Below are 24,789 nucleotides of genomic sequence, written 5' to 3' on the forward strand. Positions count from 1 at the left end.
AGATACCATTTTGCTTGTACCAACCCTTATGAAGTAGTGTACAATATACAGAGAAAAAATAGTATATTTCAAATTAACAAAAAACTTTATTTTGTTTCACTGTATTTTTGATGGAAAAGTGGCCTCAAAAGATCTGATTGGTTTTCTATAAAGAGAGACTTCTGACTGGCAACCTTCTAGTCCAAACTCTGAACCCCTGAATGAAATGTGACATTTCCTTGAATTACCTATGCATAAATCAATACTGGTTTCCCTCTCTTACAGATCCAGTCAATCATCATCTTTTCTGTCTCAGCATCAAGATTGAAATCGCACATCAATGATCTAAATTGCAACGACCAGTGTCTTGCTTAAGACCTGTTACCCAGAAATGCAGCTCTTTATAATCATTCCACAAACCATGAACCAAAAATTAAGAGACCATGCCCACAGAGACTCCTCACAAGCTACTTTCACATACTGCAGCTTAGAAACATGTTATGTAATTGCTAAAGAAAACCACCAAGTACTTTCTCCTTTCTCCCGCATATAGCAAATTAGCAGCTAAGATAGTCACTAGAAGATGTGTATGTGTGTATGCATGGAGTTAGAGGGGTGTGTGTGTGTGTATACGCGCACAGTGGCCATATGAAGAAAGGGTGATAGATACCATTGAGCTTTCCCACAAATAATTAAGCAGCCAAAAAGACATTAAGCAGCCAGCATAAAACATGAGATGTGTACGTACGTTTCAAGAGGTTGTTCCAACAGCTTTACTTGTTTACAAGCATCATTTCTCTCCTCACTGGCTAACTTCAGCCTAGCCATGATGGCTTCATCATGTTTGTGTTGTGCAGAATGAATTTCTTCTACCAGAGCTGCAATATAGTAAATGGTTTTATTGTATGAGTATGACCCACAAAGGAGTTTATTTCCTATTTTATAGCTGGTTTTTAACCTCTCCAAATTAATGGATATTTATCCATGGGAGTTAATTATGGCACCTGACATCTTAATCAGATGTCATATTATTATACCCATATTAGTCAGGACCAAATTAAAATTTTCCAAATTAAATGAATGAATTGTTGAACCTAATGCAGAGATGTTATTTATTTATTTGCCATATTTATATAGCTGCCCATCTCACAATCAAGTGACATTTAAGCATGTTTACTGGATGAAACCACTCAGTGAATGACTGTTTTTCTTTTAAGGAGATGCTGTATTCTACTAAGTGCCAAGCTGGACCTAAAGCTGCCACATAAGAAGAGCCATGCTGGATCAGAGCAAAGGCATACCTAATTCAATAATCTGTTTCCACCTGCAGTCCAACTCCACCCTTTTTTGTGTGTGTGGGGGTGAATTCTAGTAAAAGAAAATGCATAATACAGACACATTGCATGCGTTCTTTTCACCTTGGTTCTACGTAACTGGCTGCTTCTGAGGGTAAAGGGGTAAGAAATGTAAGTTTTATGGTATCCCCCAAAGTTTAAAATAAATCAGTAACAATATTTTTAAAAAACTGTTGAAATCTCATGACAGCTCAGATGCAAATATCAAATCTCTTGTGAGATTTTTGGCATTGTCACATAAAAATTGTGCATTTTCCTGATGGCTGGTGTGGGTCTTCGGGGCTGTGTGGCCGTGTTCTGGAAGTTTTGTTTCCTAACGTTTCGCCAGCATCTGTGACCGGCATCTTCAGAGGGCAGGAGCACAGGCAGGAGCAGTTCTCTCTGTGCCCAGTTAGGAAACAAAACTTCCAGAACACGGCCACACAGCCCGGAAGACCCACACCAGCCATCATATGCCGGCCATGAAAGCCTTTGACAATACATTTTCCTGATGTTTACATATGCTACTTTCGAGGCAAAATTGCCAAAATTTCTGGTCATCTTGCAAAATTTCACGATTTTTAGTGAGAAGGGACCCTAATAATATTGCAAGATTTTTGCTGTCCCAGTATGTGACCTTGCAAGATTATGGAGGCGAGATCACTGAAATCATAGAAGAGTTAATGTTCTTACTTTTCAAAGAAAACTACTGGGATGGTACCGCACAAAATTACATAGTGGTACATCATCTAGTCAGAAAATAATGCTGACTTTGAATGTAAGACTTACCAAAGGAGTCTAGAGGATAATGAGGAATGAAATCACAATAAACACAATTAAAAAGTTAAAAAAAAAAATCCACACAAGCAAAGTATGGCATGCTATAAATAAAACCATTGCTGAGAAATCTGTTCACAGTTTTGGAGCAAAATATATTATTGTAGACATGTGCAGTGTTTTGAACAACTAAAATTCAGTGAAACTGCCTCTGCAAAGGGTATTTGAAAGGCCTCTTCTGAACACCTAAAATAGTTATTCTTCTATGAGATTTATACCCTGCCTTTGTTTTGTACAACTCAAGGTAACGTACATATTTTCCCCAAAACATACCATGAAGTGTGTTGGGTTGAGAGAGAGTGACCAGCTCAAAAACTAGAAGTTACCATCTCCTGGTTTCTAGTGCAGTACCTTAACCACTACATCAAACTGTCCCTCTCAAACTGCCATTTTCCTAAGAACTAGGCATTACTGTAAGTTAATGGATAATACACCATTTTAAATTGGTCCAGTGAACAATCTGCTGTATGTGTGTGTGTGTGTGTCGAGGGGGGGGGAAGAATGATCATGCTGATAAAAACAAAAAATTCTGGGTAATCTGTTTGACTTCAGTGGAACAATGGGGAAAGATTTTCAGGTGTCTTGCATCAAAGTCACCTTTGCTATTTCCTGGAACACCTAGGTTTATCTTGGCAAACTATTTCAGCCAAGCCAAATGTGTTTAAGTATTTTTTTTAAATGACATTTTAGCTGAAATATGAAGCTTACTGAAATAAATGTGCATATTCAATGTCATGTGGAGGGAATAAGGTATCAGTCACATTGCCTAGGAACAAGTCTATTACAGGTACTCCTCGGGTTAAGAAGGTCCGGGTTACAGACAACTCATAGTTAAGAATGGAGCCTATTGTAGCAAAATTCAAGTTAAATACACAGTGATTCAAGTAAAAAATAAAATGATAGTATTGGGTAAGTTCATTACCCAACACTACTTATTCAGTATTATACAATAATACTGTTCTAACTTACAAACAAATTTGACTTAAGGACAGATTTTTGGAATGGAACTCGTTCTTAAACTGGGGACTACCTGTATTTTCAATGAGAGTTGGGGATAACAGCAGACCCAACAAATGAAATCTGTATCATATTTTACTTTGCAAATGACTGAAAAAAAGCCTGTATTTTCTATTATTAAAGTATATTTAGCTTATCTTGGTGCAGAAGCAGCCTGTCAACATTTGAGTATCATACCAAGCCAAACATCTGGATTACAAAATGGCTTACTTCCTGAAAATAATTGTACTAGATCCATCAAGACTAACACACTTGTACTTTTAAGACAGATAATAACTGTAAACAGTTAAGGTACATAGCTATTTCAAAGTTCACTTAGAAAATCAACATAGCATTTTAGTTGGAATTTGCTCATTAAATACCCATAACAGTAATGCAAATTATATCAGAATGAATAAAGCAAATACATATACTTCTTTGTTTTATTAAATGTAAAATCTGATGTTAATCACATTGGCTGTGTCGTATAAACTTTTCTCTTTAACTATTAAAAGGAAGTCTTTACAAAAGTCATTAGAGATCCTCATTCTTTGACTTGTATAAATTTCAATATTTGTTCAGTAAAGGTTCACAGCAGTTAAATTACATTAACAAATATTATTAGCTACTATGTAAGCCAACTAAGTAAAATACTTATATTGCAGGTAAAACAAATCATTGGGTGTTTACGATAATATTTGGATATGTCCATTTTTAAACAAGCTTATCAAGTATTCTGTAATTCGAAATCAAATTACAGAAACTCAGAGTAGATCTCCCCTCCCCCCCAAATACTCAAATTTGTTTAGTAAGCTAATTGTTTTCTAATATGGGATAAAGCAAATATGAAGAAGCTGAACCATTTGGAGTATGAGTTTACTGAGTCAAAGCAGTGTACATATTTTCTCAGCTAAACCCAGTTCTGTTGGCAAACCTTTTGGCCACACTTTCAGACTACCTTTAAAATACAGTAGTAGCAAGAGAGGGTGTTAGAAATCATTCTAGTATAAACATTAGTTCGTGATTCTCCAAACAACAGAACCTTGAAGGGGTGGTTGGTGAGGCAAAGAGAGAGGGCATCTATGTCTGTTTGCTGATTTCTTAGAGGTCATCTGTGTAAATATAGAAACCGAATAGTAAATGCTGGAAAGAAGGAATAGTTAGGAGTTTTAGATAGTCTACTGCAAAACTCACATGATATGAAGGGGAAAAATGCAACTTTAACCTCTTAGACAACAGATAAGATTTCTAAGGAAACCAGGATAATTAGGTAAAGATACTGTTCTATATTCTGTGTTGCTTTATAATGTGCAATTCTGAAAAATCATTTGTTGCAGATACTCTGTCAATATGCTGAAATGCTATTTTACATTTTTCTGGAATAAAAAGCTAGCCCAACTATATCTCCACTCAAAGGATATTTAAAAATATGCATTGTCACGTATCAGTATTTTCAGAAACTTCCCACTCTTTCCATTATTCCCTATTTTGCATATTTCATGAGATTTCTTAGAAGTTTTAGTTGCAATAGTTTCTTGCAGGTATTTTCAGTAAATGAAAAATAATTGTACTGCCATAGCATGTGGATTGTCGTAAGGAGTTTTGTGATTTTGGATTTAGTATTCGAGATTAGGGACTGTTGAACTCTGAGTGACCCAGGATTTTCCTCAGAGCTGGTTAAGGACTGATCACAAGACTTTTAATGGCTTCACACAGATATCTCTCCCCCAAAAGAGTCAATATGAAGGACTACGGAGCAACTTTTTTATTTTCAGGCTATCCCTAGTAAAGATAAAACATTCCTAATCTGAAAAATATTTTCAAGGTCAATCTATAGAGAGTTAATATGTAAACGGAACTGAAACTGAACAAATAGCATTTCCAATTTTGTCTCTGCTTCAAATAAACAGGGAAGAATGCAAGATAAAATTTATTTGAAATTGTATTACATGAATCACAGATTCCTATAATGGGTTATTTGTTTTGTTTTTTTTATTTTGGTGGGGAGATATGTTCTGCTCAGAACAAATTTTGCTTTTTCCTCAGGTTTAACAAATGTCTCAACCCAGAAAAGTGCATGGTGCATCTATCCAAGTGTTGTTAGCATTTACTACAGTATTTATTTGCTTGCATACAGAATTATCAGCTTGCATATATCATTATCAGCAAAATGCTGATAAACCTGGAAGACCATCTAAGGTCCAGATTGGGATCTTATTGAAATGAACTTATTGAAATGTAGTTCCCAGACACTGTACCTATTTGATAAAATGTTATATTGATGTTATTTAAATCACTAAAAGGTAGAAGCATTACAGAAAAAATGAATGACACAGAATTAGAACAGTTTTAAGAGGACAATACCAGACATTACAGGCTGCAAATCATTTACATGTTAAAGTGACTCAGCAGATAATGCAATGAGGATTAAGACTTATAGAAATACCAATACCTTTGTTGCCTTGTATGTATTTAGTCTGAGGCATTCAACTGCTCCTACATTTCTGGTGCTGTAAATGCATTGATTATACCCAACCTGTTTAGCAATAAAAGTAAGTGAAAAGACTCTGCATTCTGGTGTGTTCCTGTTTACTTAGATCCTCAGAGGGAAAATGAAAGAGAAGGCATGCAAATAAGAATGTATACATTTCCCTTCACCGTATTTACACTTCTGCGTTTTTTACTAAAACCTGTTGCCCTGCAACACTAAACTTACTACGTCCTCTTTTAAAGTACACATTTTTGTAGACATGACTGTTGAAAACCTATGTGCTACCACTTATCAATAGTAGTTCAGACAAGAGTCATCTATGCACACACATATGAAAAAAAGAATCACGACTAAACTCAATATAGTCTACCTAAATTGCATACAAACGGATAGCTCTCAAAAGGATTCTCTTTCTCAGAGGACACACTGGATTTTTTTTTCTTTTTAATTGATAGGAAAGCTTGTCACACAACATTTACTATTAACATATACTAGATTCAATTATTCCTACAGTTAAAACAAATCCATAGTAATAACCAATAGCACATTCTATGTCTATGCAGAGACAAGTCCCAGTGGGGGGAAAAATACTATAGGGGTATATTCCCAATCATTTTACTATTCCGTATAATCAAAATGCGCTAACCAATCTATGTGAATGTCTGTTATTCCACAAAGGCATTCACATGTTCAGGATAAGCTTATTTTCAAAATAAACTTTCAGAATAAAGAACCTTTCTTCTCCCCTACACCAGTCTTTGAAAAGTACATTTCTTTCCTATATACTGGTACATTAAGTTTAGCAACTTTAGAGAACAATTCTCTTCTCAATAAAGTCCATTAGTAAACTCCAACTCATTTTAGTGAAATGAAACAGGACCTATAGCTTATTAAAGGTCTTGGCAAGACACATGTAATTTGTCAATACACATATAATGAAAGGTTTAGGAAATGTATTTGCATAATACAGCAATCCTACAACAAAAATAAGGCTAGGTAAATTCTGTATGTAGAAAAAATGAATTTAGGACAGAATTATTAAGCAATACTTCAAAAATAGAATGTCATAGATATTTAGGTTTACAAACACCAGGGTTGGGAACTATTGTGATCTTTTGGCTAAAGCCCAATATTGGCCTTATTTCAGTTTAATTGGAAGAGGATCTTAAATTCATCTTCTCCATGAGGTATCAGGAACCTGGATTTCTCTTTGTAGCAAAGGTTAATGAGAAATGTGTCTGCAAAAGTCAAACAGCATTAAATATAAAAAACTGATTATTATTCCGCGGCAGTTGTTCTGTCATTCATAATCTCTCCATGCTCCAACCTTCCACAGCTAATCTTTAATGGATGACATGCAAGAAGAATAAAATAAATGGCATCTAAAAAGAAATACCAAAGTGAGCTAAAAATATAGATTTCTCTTCAATGGCGACAAAAGGTAAAAGAAAATATCCAGTATGAAAAGAACTTTAGCACTATTTGTTTCTTGTTTCTGACTGGACCAACTACAAACTGTTGCTTATTTACTGCAATCAAAACTGTTTCAATTAAATTCAGAAATATTTTAAAAACTAACCCATTTGTCCTGTTTCATAGTTTTAATGCTTCAGTTGTAGGACTGAAAGGAAGAGTGGCATAGTGATGTTGGAAATTTTGAATGGGACAGTCAAGGAAGCATATCAAAGAACAGACACTGAATATGCGTAATGGCCAAAATAAATGTGAAGATTCCCTTTGTATTTAGACCATTACTATCTTATAGGAAGTATCAAAGGCCACAAACACTCTGAAAGTAAGACAATGGTGGCCCAGTCTTCTAAATAATAATGTATGATATTTAGGGAAATGCAGAAGTAGGCATTTATTTAAACAAATGAGATATAACTAGTCTATAGTTTTAAAATAATAAACTACTTGCCACATTGCAACGTTTGTATAGTCTTAAAAGCGTCTCAGAATTTCATCTCATGTAAAATAGTGGTATTGTTAATAAACACATATTTAGCTTACAATATTTTGTGTTTGAAACAGTTTTGCTTTAAACCCACCCAGCCAGTAATGGCAGGTTTTCAGTTCTAAGGTCCATGTTGCAAATTCTCTGCTCCTCAAGAAATTAATTTATATTTGGTTCAGAGTCTTTTGTTTCTTACCATTCAAGATTATAGAGTGATATTGTGTTGCACATCCTTTATAATGCTGATGATAACTGCTGAAAGGTCTTAGTGAGATGAGACATAATTCCCATGGGGGGGGGAGTTTTTAAAGATTGTTTCTTCTTATTCAACAGATAGTAATTCCTGTTTCAAACAGTAGCAATTATCAGACCCTTAAATCAGACAATATCTTTTCTCAGTTCAACGTGGCCAAGTGCCAAGGACTTTAATGAAACAACAAATATTAACTAACTGGCTGGCAGTGTTTATCTGGAACACCCCGCCCTGTTATTGCAAGTGTGGAACAAGTTAAAAAGTGTTTTAAGGTGGTTTATAAGATTTACTGAAGCGGCGTATAGTTATCTTATTGAGGAGGCCTGCAAAACGTAACTCTGCAAATCCTGTTCATTCGGGGCCCATGGGGCTTTTCAGATGTACACAGTTTGTTCCTATTTTCCCTCTGTTACATCTAGTAAGGGCTGCCCAAATCCCATCAAAGAAAATAGGATAATCTCTGTGTCACTAGGCCTTCATAACTCTGTTCTCCCTAGATTCAGAGCTTGGGTGGAATTGGTGTCAAATTTTTGAGCCTGTTTAAAAATACAGGGAGAAAGTCTTACTGCCTGGCCTATGTAAACGCCCACAGCGTGCACGCTGCTGAAAGAATGAAAGCCTGCATGTTACCCCCACTGTTAGCAAAGAGCAGAGATGTCAGAAGCAGGTGAGCGAGGAACAATAGAGATGGAGGCTAATGGAAAGAGAGCAGGAGCAGAGTGATGGAACTGCTGAGAGACAGGAGCCTAGAGAAACAGGGAGAACTGAGAACAATGGCATTGAGAAAAGACAGCTCGTAGGCAGAGTAGGAGAGAAAAGCAGTCAGGTTTAATAGGACTGTACCAGCACAGAAACAAAGGCTACATGACAGAGCTCCAAATGAGAAACAACACAAAAGAGAGGAGGTAAAATTATGACCAAATGCTGTTCTTCAGTGAAGAATGATGTACAGGTAGTCCCCAGTTTAAGAACGAGTTCTCCCAAGGTCTGTCCTTAAGTCAGATCTGTATGTAAGCTAGAACAATGTTATTGTATAAGTAGTGTTGTGTAATGAACTCGAACCACTGTGTATTTAACTCAAATTGTTGTAAACTCAAATTTTGCTACCATAGGCTCCGTTCTTAACTATGGGTTGTCCTTAAACTGGGCATTCTTAACCCGGGGACTACCTGTAGCTCACCTTTGTTCCTGGGATGGTTCTGAGCATGCTAGGCATGGGGCATCCTTGAGTGAGAGCAACCTTTCCTAGCCTTGTGTCTCCAGACTATGTTTGGCTGCAACCATCATCATTACTGACCATTCCTGAGGCTGCCTCAGAAAGACAGGGACCATAAGAAAACCAACAGCATCAAAGGTGCAACCAAATTAAAAGACAAATCTTTGGTGATGTCTACAAACCATCAAGCTGCAATAGCAAACCTGCATTTTTAACTATGGCTCTTCCCCAAATGGAGTTTAAATTAGGGAGGGGGATGATTCCATATACAAGAGGTTTAGGGGCAATGAAGATTTATTCTCCTTTAAGTGAGCCATTTAAAGTTAGTAAGGAAAGGAAAGAGAAGCTGGTGCTTGACAAAAAATAAAAAGGCACTAACCAAAGTACAGCAATGGACGCTTTGAATTTCTTCTCATGCACTGATTCCAAAATATTTATACTAGTAATGATTAAGACTGCTTCACCCAATCATCTGTTTTCAATCATCTGCTTTGGAAAGGTGTACAGTATTAATGCTGTTCCTGCTCCCCCATTCTTTTGCACCACTCTGGAGAAATGTCTTTTAGATTTTTTTCTGCTTGTTTTTCCTCATGCTCATATTTTTCTAGTTTGGTTCCTCTTTGTCCATCCCAAGTTATAGTAAGTTCACTTCCCACCTTGGATATACTGCTTTTTCTTCAACCACAGTAAGCCAGGAAAAAGTATGAAGTGGTTTACCTCTAAAAATCCAACACTAAGAAGGAACAGCAACCTCTAGTGGCCAGAAAATGGAGACTGTTAAGAGAACTGGCTGGTCAACCAAGGCCGAGCAATTCTAAAAAGGCAGAAAGCAGACAAAGATGTCCAGCCCAAGGTCTAACTTCACACAGGAGCATGAAACACATACTAATATAATAATTTTGAGCCAGCTCTTTTAAACTGCCTCTTCGTTTATTCTGCCTGTAAGTCATTCTTGTCATCATTTCCTTGCAGATATGGTAAAAAGCTGCCCAGTCGCTGGCTGATTGGATAATACGTGAATACCAGTCCGATGTCCAAGTATATCGTCCTGTTCACTGCATTTCATCTCAGCCTCAGATCTATGCCTATTTACTCTGTATGATAACTACAGATGGGCATCCATATTGGTGGGATGTTTTCCTATTGCTCTGCTGTTTTTATTTCTCCATCTGCTCCCTCATACTCTTTCCTCCTCTTAACCTCTTCTCAAACATTAGCAGCAATCTAACAAAAGATATAAGCATATGCTCTGCAGAGCTGAGCACAAGCTGAAAATTTTAAATTTTCACTGCAGGCAAGCCATTTCTGAATTTCAGATGCAACCTGCTTCATCAGTGGTGTTAGGTAAAAATCTAATTTCAGTTCTTCATATTGCAGAGAGCTTCTCTGCTGGTTTGCTCTCTTTCTCCTGTCAATTTTATATTAGCAGTGCCTTTCCAGTATTATTATTCTTTGACATTTTTCCCAAACTACATGCGTTGTCTAAGTGCATTTTATTATAACTTTCTCTTGTGATGTTCTCACAAACTTAAATGTAACCTAACCTCTGTGCATATAGTATCTCACTGAAACTTGGTTTCTGGAAGCAAAGTGCAATACAAATATCATAACACAGAGAAATACAAACTTCTAATTTCTTTGACACATGAAGAAGAGTAATTAACAGAAAGTAAGAGAAAATCTCAGTAACATTTGGTAGGCTTTTGAAGAAAAATAAGACTAACTTCTTTGGACCCAGACACTTACAATAAAGCCACTTTTGAGAATTTTTCTGACAGAGGATGAATACAAAATCTCAGCAAAGAACAAAACACGTGTTAAACTCATTTGTATGGAGAAGTGATTCCCTATTATCTATAGGGCTGTGAGCGATCTAGATTCGATCTCCAAAACATGCTTTTCTTTTTCTGAACTAGCACCTTCAATTAATGTTTATATATTGCTGTGAATGTGGGATACCTTAAAGCAGCCACATTTTTCCCAGAGACCATATAGATGCTTTAAGTGTGACAAATTGATATTACAGCTCCATTCCCATGAGCTCCAAAGTACTTTTCAGAGATTGCATCTGAAGCACTGCACAGCCCTAATAGGCAGGACAATCTATACAGAAATCTACTTCTGTGCATGAACTCAGCCTGCTGAATCAAAACGTGAAAATTTCCTACCCACAGTTTGCCTCCATGGATTCATTGAGAAAGAAAGAATAAAGAATAAAATATTTCACCATTATAGACACAGAAGCAAAATTCTGTGCAAAATACTCTAAAAAAACAAAGTATCTTGTGGCATTTAATCCAAACAGTTCATTTGCTGTTTAGATGATTGATAATCAAGACATAACTATTATCCGGGTGTTTTAGGATGAGGGCTTTTTTTTTTTTTTCAAACAAAAGGAATCTATATATTTGTGGTAAATATTCTTTATTTGTACTGGGAATATTTAAGGTTTTCCCAATGTGTACAGTGACTAACCTATCTTACAATGGTGTTATTGAAACACACTGTGAAAATCCAGTTGATTTTGCAACTGAATAATCTACAGTTTTCTATCTACCTCCACCTTTCCACCATCCTTGAACAGCTGAGTTTTCATTAATCAAAAATCGTATTTCTCCATCCACCAAACTGAGGGTCAGGTCTCCAGTTGAGGGGATCACAGGAGTGTCTCCAACAAAGATGTGTGGAGGGAGCATCACTCTGAATGAGCTAAAACAATAAACGAGTATTTGAACTGCTGGCTGGAAAGGTAGTGGCCGTGGTAATAATTATTTCCCTTGTTTGTTCAGGACCTTCCAACAAAACAAATAATGTTTTTGTGATTGGATTGACATGGTGTTAACAATGCATTTAATGCCAAAATCAGTATGAATACAGGTAAAGCTTCCACTAATACCAGTACCAGGATGTTAAAGCCACCTATTTTCTAAGCAACTTTAAATAGCCTCATATAAAAAAAGTTAAGCCAGCCCTCCTTTAGTAAATATATCAAATGGGGCCATGCCATATAGCAACCAAGTGAATTGCAAGAGCCATATGGCCATCTGTTCAATGCTTGCCTACTGTACCTGCAGCCTTTTCTGCAATCTTAGCTTCTGCCACTCTCTCACGTAGCTCTAAGTCCAGCTTTATTGTCTTCAGCTCCTTGTCTTTTTCAGACAGCTGATCCTGAAGCTGAATTGAACAAATATATTGTAAGATGTAAACACAAAGTACATCGGCACATCTTAATTTACAGAAAAACAGATATTTAAATCTTGAAAAGAAGTTAAAACTTTTCTCCTACTGGAAAGAAGAAATCATTGCAATTTGTTTTTGTTTTCCAAGAAAAGAAATAATTATATTCTTGCTCAATGTCACTCATTTTGAAAGAGAATTTTGTGGTAGTACTATATATTGTGACACAGACACGTATGACAGTGACATGCTCCCTAGGCACGTCTGCTGAAAAATTAGATCTTCCAAGTTGAATGGGATGGAGTCTAATACTGCAGCCAGAAACAACTGAGTAGGATTCAAGAAATTGGGGCAATCCTCATTTCATAACTGGATGAGTTCTCAATTGTGGAGTAGTAAATCCAGAAAGAGTATTTCCAGGGCTGAATCCAAAGATGGAAGCTGGTCAGAACCACATAGATAACTGGGCTTTTTCATTCACCCCTTCCTACCTACAACTTTGGTGTCATATCATAGGTTGCTTCAGAAATTCAGATGTCTAATGTCCTTGTTGCACAATAATATTGCTGAATCACTGCTATTAAAATTATTAAGCTTAATTTAGCATGGATTTCGATGGCTTTCTATCCCACCAGAGGAGTTGGGATTGCATCTCCTGGTATTCTCATCCAGCATCCCTAAGGACTATGTTGGATTTGAATTCTGAGATTTACAGTCCAACATCACTGAAGACCATTAGATAGAGACATCTGCTCTAAAATAAGAAAGCAATATAAGCAAAACCAGTTAAATGATTAATAATGAACAGATGCTTAATCAGAATAAGAATATAATTCAACCTGATTTATCAGCAGTGAAGCTACAATGATGATTTTTACCTAATTTCTTCAATATTTTTGCTATACTACTCAGGAAACATCCAGGATTTCTCTTATTTGAGGAAGATTCCATTGTACCTTGCAATGAGATTTTGATAATACGTTCTGCTAATATATGTGGAAGATAATATGTTGCAAATCTTAATATTATGAAAAAAAAATAGATTCCTATTAGTATATCTATGAACATTTACAGGACACTTTAACTAATGAATTCACTTCGAAGAGTTTGCACAGACTGACTGAATACCGCTGAAATGTAAAATTCAGAGATGTACAGTGGGTCTCTTACCCATCAATGCAGATTAAAGAGATTAAAGAGATTAATATGTGGGTAGTTCCTTATCAGTCTTGATCTATATACAGCTAAAGTTATTCTGAATGTTTAATTACACCACAGCACATCCTGAACAGGTTCTATCTTTTCAAATTTCTCTAAAGGCTTGGCAAAAGGATCGCGATCCATCACAAGCCCTGCAACAGAGCTGATTTCTTTACAGAAAATTAACAGATCAAGGAAACAAAAGGAATATTGTAAAATCAACAAATCATGAATTAGATCATAAATTATCATTCTGCAACAACAACAAACCTTGTACCTTGTCAATCAAAGTAAAGAATAAAAATAACTGTGACTAGATGAATAGGTTGTACCTTCTTATTGTTTGCCCTTAGAACATCCAATTCATTTAAAAGGAATGCAATATTCTTTTCTTTATCCACGTTAGCAGCCATATCAAAAGGGTTCCCTTTTCCTCCTTGCTTTTCAGTAGAACTATAAAAAAAGGAAAGGGAAATCAATCAATCAAGAGGATTTTCCAATCATTCAGACACGTACCAAATTCAGGGTAGGCTCATTACTGAGTGCAGAGCACGTGGTTTATAATATACAGAGAGTCCCAGGTTCATTCCCTGGCATCTATCATGAAATAATAGATATCTGTCTTGGACTTTGAAAGCAATACATGTCAGATACTGACACAACTTCACATGGCTGTCATTGCATCTTAAAAGATGTATTACTTTTAAAACAGTAAAATGCAGATCTTCCTATTTCAATCCTACTTCTTAGAAATTTTAGTAGCAGTGTTTTGAAAAAAACACATATCACTTGCTACCACTGTTGAGCAGTAATAGAAATGAAAAAGAGATGAACCCTGTTGAACAGGAAAGGCCTAAAAGGAAAAATTATAATGTATATGATATGAAAATAAAAACCAGAGAACTGTTCACATTAAGGGGTTGGCAGGTGTGCTATGGAACCAGGAAGTAGACAAATGGACTTTTTGTGGATTTCCCCAAGCTGCTCACCAAACAACCTACTCACCAAACTGAGCATGCTTGCTTCTAAACTCATTGAAAGAACTGGGATTCCATCCAATGTTATTTGAGTGGACTTTTCTTGGAACAGTATTTCATCTTACTCTTCTCCCTCTGGGCTCCCCCTAAATCTACTCTGGAAAGTAGTGTTGGATATAACCCTTGATTTTGATTCAAGATAGCAATGTCAGGAGCATGCCTATTTTTAAAAAAATGTTATTGGGCTGCCATAGTGACATAGCTTTCCTTGATTTCTGTATTGAGTAGACGATGACTGTAGCTATTAAAATGCAGGTGAATATTTCTTATGGTGTCACCTAAGTCCCTGTTTTTATTTTCTTTTGTTGAGTGTTGGCAGTAACATGCCCGCCCATCCATGCAAATACAAGGGAAGCTAGCGACCGCTAGAGTATATTGTCTCAGCAGGCAGCAGTACCTAAACATGGCTCGCCCTGGTCAGTACCTGGATCAAAGGCTAGATTGGAAAATAGAAGGAACATCTTGGAAGAACACCTTTCCATAATACTACCAAGAAAACTGCATGGATGCTGTCAAGCTCAATTCAAGGATGTCTTTATTTTTACCTTTTGGTAAAGCTTTTGTGGGTTGCTGGAACAGATCAACTGCACCAATTTATCCAGGGGTAAATGGGAATTCTGTGATTGATCCAAGTCCATCTTGGCAGCTATTTTATGGGTAGGCAAGGCAACACCAGGCTGCCATTTTGTGGGAGAATCCATGGCATGATGCCAACATTCAAAGGTGCCCTCCAACCCCCAAAATGTTGACAAGCTCTATATTAACATTAAAGTATGAACATAGTTGAAAAGGTGTAAGTATTAATGCATATACTTTCAAGCTATAATCACTTGAGAAAAAGCTAATTATTGTTTCAAATTTACTGGCATTCCACTTGTATTATATCAATTTGATTTTACTTATTGACTTGTAATATGCTAATCCATTAAATACCTAATTAATATTATAAAACAATACATAATATGCAAAGTTTCCCACTGAAAAATGGGTAGGTTAGGTACTAAATTTTATCTGAGGTACTATGATGAATTTTGGATGCTACTCCTCAAAAAGAAACTGGTAAATCCACAACTGTGAAACTGCTCTGTCTTTGCCTCCTTAAGGATTTTTTTTTTAATGCTGAGAGAAAAGATAAAAGAGTAGTGTAAAAAACATGGGAGATATTGTGCTCAATCTAGAATGAAAGCTTACCTTATCCTTTCATCATTGTTAGGCACAGTAATATTCTTTAAATGCAAAGTCTGAGCATGTTCTGTTTGTATAACATTTAAGTTGGTTATGGGTTGATCTGAAGACGTGACTAGTTCTTTGTTTGTCCAAATGGCCTGATGTCTTCTTGGCTGCAACCTTGCTGGAGAACTTGGAAAATTCAGGCAACCAGAAAAAGAGGCATTCCTTCTTTGCTCAGAATTCTGCTCCATGTTAAAGGTTCCTATTTGGAATACAGCAACATCTTACTTTTTAATTAAAGATCATATAAAAACAATTAATTGCAAAATACAGCTAATAATACTGCTTCTGACTGAAAACAAAAACAAAAACGTATAACCAAGCACATTTTAACGCAGGTTTAATAAAAATCCAGTAATTCAGACTCAGAAGAAAAATCCTGCATCAGTGCAACCAAACTGCAGAGAAAAGGAGCTTTAGAATAGCCTTTCCCAAACAGTTCCCATAATCCATTAATAAATCTGGCCATCCTGGCGGAGATTATGTGAAATGTAGTTTGAACAGGGTCTGGTTGTGAATGGCCATCTTAGCAGCCATGTTACATAGCTAATTCATGTTTAGCTTGTGATAAACTGCACTCTAATATTCTTTTCACACATATTATTACCAAGCCAGGTATCCGCACATACGCAGACATTTTACCTGTGCACTTTTATTTCCATTTCCTAAGTGAAGAACTTTGCATATGTCTCCCTTAAATTTCATTCAGCTATTTTCAGCCCATTTCTCTGACCTATTACATAGCACTGAATGTTACTCCTCTCTTCTAGGTTATTAGTTACCCCGCCCAATTTTTTATCATCTGCAAATTTAATATGCATTCCTTCCACTCCTTCATCCAAATCATTAATGAAAATATTGTTGAGTAGGAGATCCAGATTGAATTTTGTAGCACCTCACTTGATACCTCATTTTAATGAAGAACCACTTTGTACGTGTTTTTCAGTTATGTACCCACTTTAATTGGCATGTCATCCAGTGCAACTGAACAATAGTGATTTTATTCATTCTTCCATTCTGGATCTATATTACCAAGCAGATGTAGATATTTTTAACAGTATAACTCCTCCTCCAGTTCTGTAGTTTATCTGCCTTCTGAAGAAATTATATCCCTCAGTTGCTATAGTCCAATTACGGGGACCATTTCACTAAGTTTCTATTATACAGATAAATATTTGCCTTCTTCAATTAATAGTTCAGCTCATCTTATATATTTCCAATGCTCTGAGCATTTGTATACAAATAATACAGGCCATAAACTTCATGAGCCAGTGTTCTTTCTGATTTTTCATTGGGTAGGTTAATAGGCCTTATTACAGTAACATACCTAGTTTTTTCTAGAATCCACCACTACAGCATCCTGAACAGATGGCTGGCCATCTCCTGTTTAAACAATTTTGCTGAAGTCTATCACATCCCAAGGGTGTGATTTATCCATTTCTGAATAACTCTTACCATTAGGATTTATTCTCTTACATTCCACTGAAATCTACTTCCTTGTAATTTAATTCCCTTGTTTCTCGCCCAGGTATTAGAACAATGGAATAATTCTGCCCTATCTTCTATATGATTGCCATTCTGATACATGAAAATAACTATCATAACTCCCTGCAATCTTTTCTTCTCTTGGCTAAACATACCAATACATCCAACCATTTCTCAGAATTGGATGCAATAGTTTAAGTCTGCTCTGACCTATGCAGAATAGAAAATAATTACTTCTCTTAATCTTGATACTGTACTTCTCCAATTAAACAACCTAGCACTGCTTCTGGCAGATGCCTCACTCTCTTGGCTCATGTTCACCTTTTGTTCCACCAAGTCATTCAGATTCCTACCACGTGTACTGTTGCCCACTGTGATTCCCTCTACCCTATATTCATGCTTTTTTTTCCTACTGAACTGTAACGTGTACAAATATGTCTCTGCGGAAATTCATCTTGCTGGGATTTGCCCAATATCTCAGCTTTTCAAGATTCTCTTGAATCTTGATACTGTCCTCAAAGTGCTGACCATTACTTTTAGGCCCTATACGGCATAGTGCCAGGATATATCAAGCATTACCTTGCCCAAAAAAGAATTGGCCCATCCAATACAGATACCTAGCAAGGACCTGTTGAGGATCCTTTTTTTTATAATAATTTTATTAAACGTTACAATTGAAAAAGTAAAAACAAATAAAAACTAAAAAGAATAAAGGAATAAAAAGAAAAAATAGAAAGTGCAGAAAAGTAAAAATAAAAATATAGTAAAGAAAAAGAAAATAAATATATAAAGAAATGACTTCCCCCTTCATCATAACAAGTATAAAAAAATTTTGTAATTTATCAGCTTCTCTTAAAATACAACAAATGATCTCTTCTTCCCATATCTCACCTCTTATCTGTAAGAGATAAGTCCTAGTCAGGAAAAGTCCATTAAGGGTTACCAGAGATAACAATATATCTATTTTAACCTTGATCAAATAAATCAACTTTACATTCTTTCCTTTTACTTTTTAATAATCTTAATCCCTTCAAATAATGTCCTAGAACTTCTTTTCATTTTTTCTTTGTCCCTTCTCACAAAATTCTTCAAAGCTTTAACAAGCCTCTTTTGTAAATCCAATATAGAAAAGTTATCCAAGTCACTTTTTAGGTTTGTTACTTGTATATCCCTTTTAATTATTAAGACATCAGCCAGTTTTATTTGTATATCCAGTGTAGCATCTTTTTCCATATAATTCTTGTAGCCTGTCATTTTTAAATCCACTTTCAAATCAGTCTCAGTCTTGTCCGGTAAAACTTGTTCCTCTTCTATAACATCTTTTAAACACAGTCTATCAAAAATGGCAGACACTCTTAGAATTAACTTCTGAGTCCACTGTTCACAAATACCCTTCAGTAGTCCAATGATAAAGTATTTTGCTCCATTCTATATTGGTAAGTCAAATTTAAGTGTTCTTCTCCTTTAATTGTAATCTTGAATTCCTTCTGGTTCCCTCTAGTGTTCAACCTTCAAAGTCCCATCCTATCATGTTTTTTTAAAGAATTCAAAACAACGGCATTTTCCAATGTGAAAGATTCTTATAATTAATTTCAGAATCGTATTTCAAATCTATCCACAGGGGAGTTCTGGTGATGATTCATGGCGAACTAGATATCCTGAAGGAGTGGGGATGGCATTCTGGCAGCCAGATGGTGAATTCTGGCTGGTGCAATCTTTCCAGATAAAGGAGAGATTGTGAGATCACCCACATGTACTCTGGACAGCTGTTCCTCATGAGTAGACTGCAGGAACCAAGGTTTTTGCAGTCGACTTGGGAGTTGAGCAGCTTGGAGTCAATGGAATTCAATCAAGCTCAAAGCCGTAATGTAGCCTATATATAAGGTTCGCTGAGCCTAATTTCTTAATCACTATGAGAAATTACTTAACTGCTTTTCCACTACAGGTAGTCCTCAACTTATGACAATTGGGACTGGAATTTCCATCACTAAGCCATGCAATCATAAGCTGAGTTGTCATGTGACTGCATCACTTAATGACTGCAATCCTGGCACTCTCCTTTGGCATCATTAACCAAGAATCATGGGTCATTAAGCAAGTACCCACCCCAATCCAAGCCATTCCAGGCTTGGTCCCTCCCAGCTGTGAGCCTCAGTAAGGCAAGGGACTGGCTCCAACCCCCCATGTATCTCCCCTCCATCTCTGTCCTTTTGGCTGCCCTGCACCCTGCCTTGTGGGGTGGCAAACAGCCCCAGAACCATGCAGCTCTCAGGCTGCTTGCCATACCCCAGGAAGCTGCAGACACCCCAGCCCAGTCCCAGCCACAGTCGCCCTTGCCACCCTGCACTCCAAGACCCCTGCTGTCCTGCCTCAGCTGACCTTCACCATCTTCCTGCTCCCACTGCTGACTAGGCATGCCTGGCCTGGCCTGGCCTGGCTGCTGGGCTGGGCTAGGGCTGGGCTTCACACTGAAAAAAAAAATAGTAGCCCCAGAGCCAGTGTGCCAAAAAGCCCCTTTGCAAAAAGCTCTTGGGTGGGGCTGGGCTTCATGTTCCAAAACAAACAAACAAACAAACAAAAAACAAAAAGCAGCCCCTAAGCTGCAGTGTTGCCTTTGCCTTTGCTGCTTTTGGCTTTTTTTTTTTTTTTGGAACGCAAAGCCCTGCCTTGCCCAGGAGCTTTTTGCAAGGGGCTTTTTGGCGTACCACGGCTCTGGAACTGCTTTTGGTTTTGTTTTTTTTCCCCACAGCACAAAGCCCACTCCCAGCCTGGCCCAGCAGCCAGGCTGGGCATGCCTCGTCAGCAGTGGGAGCAAGAAGATGGTGAAGGTCAGCTGGGGTGGTGGAACGCAGGGCGGCAGGGGGCCAAAAGGGCATAGATGGGGGTGGAGATAGGCAGGTGGCAGGGTTGAATTGCCCTTGTGGTTCTAAGTCCAAGTGGGCTGCTGTGTGCCAAGTGGAGTGCTGCAACTTTGGGCACAGGCCGTAAGTCCCTTCAGCACTGTCATAACTTTGAATGGTCGCTGAATGAATGGTCATAAGTCGAAGACTACCTGTATTAAGAACCTTCAGATCAACAAGTTTTATAGCACTGACTGGGTGAGTTTCCTTCAACCCTTAGTGAAAGAAGTTTTAAATACAAGTTTAAGGACTTAAAAAAAATTTTTTTGGAATAAACAGCAAAGGGGTGATTAGACAGTTGATTGTGGAAAGTTACAAATGGACCAAGGGTCCAGATCTGTTGAGGATCCTGTTTTTCTTCTGTCCTGTTTATGTCTGGTGGTATGTTTTAATTGCACTGCATATTGGAATTACATCATTTGCAGCCTAAAGTATATATGGAACAAGGTGATCTATAAATACTATTAAATAATAAATAAAGAATTTGATATCCTTCCTATTTTTGAGACAGCTGCAAATTTGATAATTATATTTTTAACCCTCCATCCAAGTCACTTACAAATATATGTGAACAGCTGAAGCCTAAAACATGCACCTGCAATACTCAACACTTCCACTTGGATATGGATCCAATTAAATTAAATTAAATTAAATTAAATTAAATTAAATTAAATTGGCCAATTGTTCAATCAATTCTGCAACTATCTAATGACAACATAATCCAACCACATTTTAATATTACTTCTACTTGTCTGAATGCTTTCCTGAAATCAGGGTATACTATTGTACATCATACCCTCACGATAAACTACCCTCTATCAGAAAAGGAGATTGGCTTAGTTTGGCATGATTTATTCTTGATCAACCCATGGTAGTTTCTGCCAAGTAATGCATTAGTTTCTAAATGCCTAATAGCCGTTTGCAAAATTTTGCCTGATATTGACATTATGGCGATCAGTCTGCAAGTACCCAGCTCGTCTTATTCCCTTTTTGAAGACAGAAACATTGGCCTTTCGGTAATGCTTTAGCACTACACCTATCTCCCATGAATTCTCAAAGATCAAAGAAAGGGGCTCCAAGATTATATCTGCAAGCTCAAGACGAATTGTATGTAACTGATGTGGTCCTGGAATCTTAAATTTCCTAAACGTTTTTTAATTTAGCCTAGGTTGCCACTCCTTCCATTTGTCAACTGTTCTGCTTAAGGGCACAGCTTACATTACTAGTATAGCCTGTAGAAAAAAACAAAAATATAAAAAAAATGTTTTAAGTTTTCTCTTATGTGCTTTAGCCTTTCTTTTTTCAGACATTATGTACTTGCTAGAACACCTCCTTGGTGATTACATCCTTCTTCCACTTTTTTTCCCGTTAATTTTTATTGAAGAATTTTTTGGCAGAATAAAAACAATACAAATGTAAAGAAAAAAAGGGAGGGCGGAGCTGGCGTCGCGGCGATACGGCGGGCGATCCTGGGCTCCCAGGATCGCAGCCGATATCTCCTCCCCCGGACGGTCCCGATGGACCTAAGCCGTCCCGTAGAGATGGCGATCGCAAAGGGCGCGTCCCGCGGATCTCAGGGACGCTGCAAGTCCCAGATTGATCCCGGGAGAAGCTCTTGAAGCCGGCGGAGGAGAGCCAGCCAAAATGGCTGCGAAAGCCGGGACAGCTCCAAAGGAAGAAGGAAGAGAGGGGTGTCAACTGGGTGAGATGGACTTTTACTATTCAACTATTCTTAGAGAACACCTTAAGTAACTTAAAGAGATTTTTAAAAGTGAAGAAAAGTGGATTAAGCGGCGAGATTGACCCTTATAAAAAAAGGGGCGAAAATTTTTTTTCTTTTCAACTTTCCCTTTTTAGTGGAATTGGCAAGATGTTTTTCTCTTAAAAAAATATATTTTTAACTGGATTGGCTTTTTCTTTTTAATACTCAATAACTCTTTATCTTAAGCCTTTTTTTTGACTAAGATTTCTTTATTGTTATAAGAAATTTATACTTTTTGATTTTGAAATGGGGAAAGTGGAGTTAAGAGAAAGTAAATGAAAGAAAGTTGCACTGCCATCTAGAGGCTCGACATAGTGCCTTTTTTCTTCCATTGTGACGCATGCTCAAGGACCCTGGGCTTTCTAAAAAGATAGTGGGATGTGCATGATTATACAGGTGCCATCCGTAACTATAAACAAGAAAGTGGAGTTGAAAGCGATTTTGAAAATATCAAGATGGAAAGTTTGAGCTAGTCACAAGAGCCCTGATTAGTGGCAGTAGCTCCTCTTTCTGCTAGAAGCTCTGCTTTGCTCTCCATTCCCCCCTCAGTTGGATTTTTTTTTAAAGAGACTTAGTCTTTTCCCTCCTCTTCTTTTTTTTTTTTTCTCCTCTTGTTTTTTTTCTTCTTATTTTTGGCAAGAATAAAGATAAAGAATCCTTTGACTTAATAAAGGTTTATCAAGATAATAAATTATACGAGAAACACAATGCAGAAAAAGATCTTTAAACTATTGAGGATGACTATAAAAAACTGGAAGAAGAGCTGCAGAAATTCCCACAAAAAAAAAAAAAAGAAAAAAGATATTAAAGCTAAAATGGACTTAATCAAACATAAAACGGGATCAATGGAAAAGGAAGAAATAGTACAAGAAATCAGAAACATTAAACAGAATTATTGTGAGGCCTATAAACTGAGAATTAAAAGGGTTAATCAACTGATAAATGAAGAGGGACAGACTTGTTCTTGGCACTGAGGGTGAGAAAAAGATTATACAAGATTATAATGGAAAATCGTACTAAGAGAATGCACAAAAAGAAGAAGTAAAACAATATTGAAAGAAACTACTTCAGATGTTTAAAGAAAAAACGAGGGGAATACAACAATGATGGAACTGACAGAAGCTTCAAAAAGCAGAATGTTTGAAAGGACATTTATTATTGCTTTCTTTTATCCAATAATATAGAAAAAGGAATAAACAGCTAGATATTTTGGGATTTTGAATGAAAAGGGTGAACTCAAAATTATGCAAGCGCTGGAATAAAGTATAAATCCGAGATATATAGTTAAAAATTGTATTTGATTGTAAATGTTTCAAGAGATTAGACTAAAATTTATACATGGTTGAATATAGTAACATATAGATTGTAAACTAGAGACATTTTTGTTGAAACATGTAGTGAAGAATCTGGTTAGAACTGTAATCCGGTTAGAACTGTAACTGATATTGTAACTGATACTGGTTAGAACTGTAACTTTTAAGAATTGGAAAAATTAAAAAGTACTTATGCAGGAGGAAGTTATTGAAAATTATGGAATGTGCAGAGATGAGTTAAATTGAGATTTGAAATTAGAGTAAGAAGATAAGTAATTTTATATGACACTGAGAAAATATAGTAATGTAATGGATTAGGAAATTTTATAATAGAAATTTGATATTAATTATTATATATATACACATATAATCGATAGATGAAAATGTATTACTAATCCTATTGAAAGTTAAAATTTCTTGTAATAAATGATTCTATAGATTAGCTATGAATGATTAATAATTGTTAATTGATAAGTATACAAGTATATTTTGAATAGATGATATGAGAATTTAAGATTATGAAAGGGGCACCAACGAGTTGGTAACTGGTTGACACACGGTATAAAATGGAAGATGCTTTTTTTATGCCTTTTTATGTTTTTGTTTGTTCATGTATGTTCTGTGTTTGTTGTAAAAATAAAAAAATATTTAAAAAAAAATACAAATGTAAAGAAAAAAAGGGAAGTAGAGAAAAGTGATAAAAAAGAAAAGAAAAAAAAGAAAAAGATAGAACCCCTCTTCCACTTTCTAGACATGTCCCATTTAATTTTTATCTCAATCAAAAGCTCATATTCGTCCACAACGATTTCCTAAGCTGTTTTCCATTTTGGCCTTATTGGGATTATAGTCCCAATATCATATTTCTTAGGAGTTTCCAATTTTGGAGAATTTCTGTCCTTGGAATCCTACCTAGTGTATGACTACAAGTAGTCCTCACTTACCGACCATTCATTCAGTGACCATTCAAAGTTGCAATGGTGCTGAAAAAAATAACTTTATGGCCCATTTACGACCTTTGCAGTGTCCCTCAGTCACGTGATCACCATTGTAGTCAGTACAGTACGCGTTATCCTGTGCTTGACCTGTTTTTTCCTTTTTTGCCCCCCTTGCAGAGCAGAGATTGTAAGAGAGTAAGCTGTTTGCTCTTCTACACATTGAAAGCAATGCAATCGCACTGGCAGCAGGAAATGGTCAGACAAGAAATCGCTTGCTTTTTTTCTCTCCTCCACCTTGCAGAATGGAGAGATTGGAGACAAAGGGATTTCAAGAAAGTAAGCTGTTTGTGTAATGTGCCCGTGGCTCCCAGCCCTGGGCTGCGGCGTGATCAATTGCTTCCAATGTGTACAAGACAGTAAGCAAAGGGCGGGGGAGTGGTTAGGAGGCAAACAAAAGCTGAAGGTGTGAAATTGAGTACTCTTGTCTCATTCCAGCTGGAAAGCACAGTCATGGTCACATGATTTCCTATTTAGCGACTGCTTCCTTAGCAACAGAGTTGCCAGTCCCAATTAGGGTCGTTAAGCGAGGACTACCAGCTCCAATTTAACTTTCTACAATATCTTGAACCCTAAAATGATATTTTCAATCAGCTTCTCCCAATTAGGATAATCTCAAAGAGAGCCAGT

The 24,789-nt window shown here is 36.7% G+C and overlaps 1 protein-coding gene across 5 annotated transcripts in view; it reads right to left on the reverse strand.

The window, feature by feature from the left end:
• MIPOL1 (mirror-image polydactyly 1) overlaps nucleotides 1-24,789 on the reverse strand; it is a 183,837-nt gene that overhangs the window by 115,893 nt on the left and 43,155 nt on the right. For all 5 annotated transcript variants that reach the window (XM_088145358.1, XM_088145359.1, XM_088145360.1 and 2 more), the window contains exons 2-5: nucleotides 15,669-15,909; nucleotides 13,773-13,893; nucleotides 12,132-12,237; nucleotides 728-857 (exon numbers count right to left, since the gene is read on the reverse strand). In XM_088145358.1, the coding sequence (XP_088001484.1) occupies nucleotides 728-857; nucleotides 12,132-12,237; nucleotides 13,773-13,893; nucleotides 15,669-15,909 (598 nt within the window). The remainder of the gene's footprint in view (nucleotides 1-727; nucleotides 858-12,131; nucleotides 12,238-13,772; nucleotides 13,894-15,668; nucleotides 15,910-24,789) is intronic.

The sequence above is a fragment of the Python bivittatus genome, unplaced genomic scaffold (genome assembly GCF_059951505.1).
Source record: "Python bivittatus isolate LINGU-HERP-01145 unplaced genomic scaffold, Pbiv_v1 ctg000480_np1212, whole genome shotgun sequence".
Classification (NCBI taxonomy): domain Eukaryota; kingdom Metazoa; phylum Chordata; class Lepidosauria; order Squamata; family Pythonidae; genus Python; species Python bivittatus.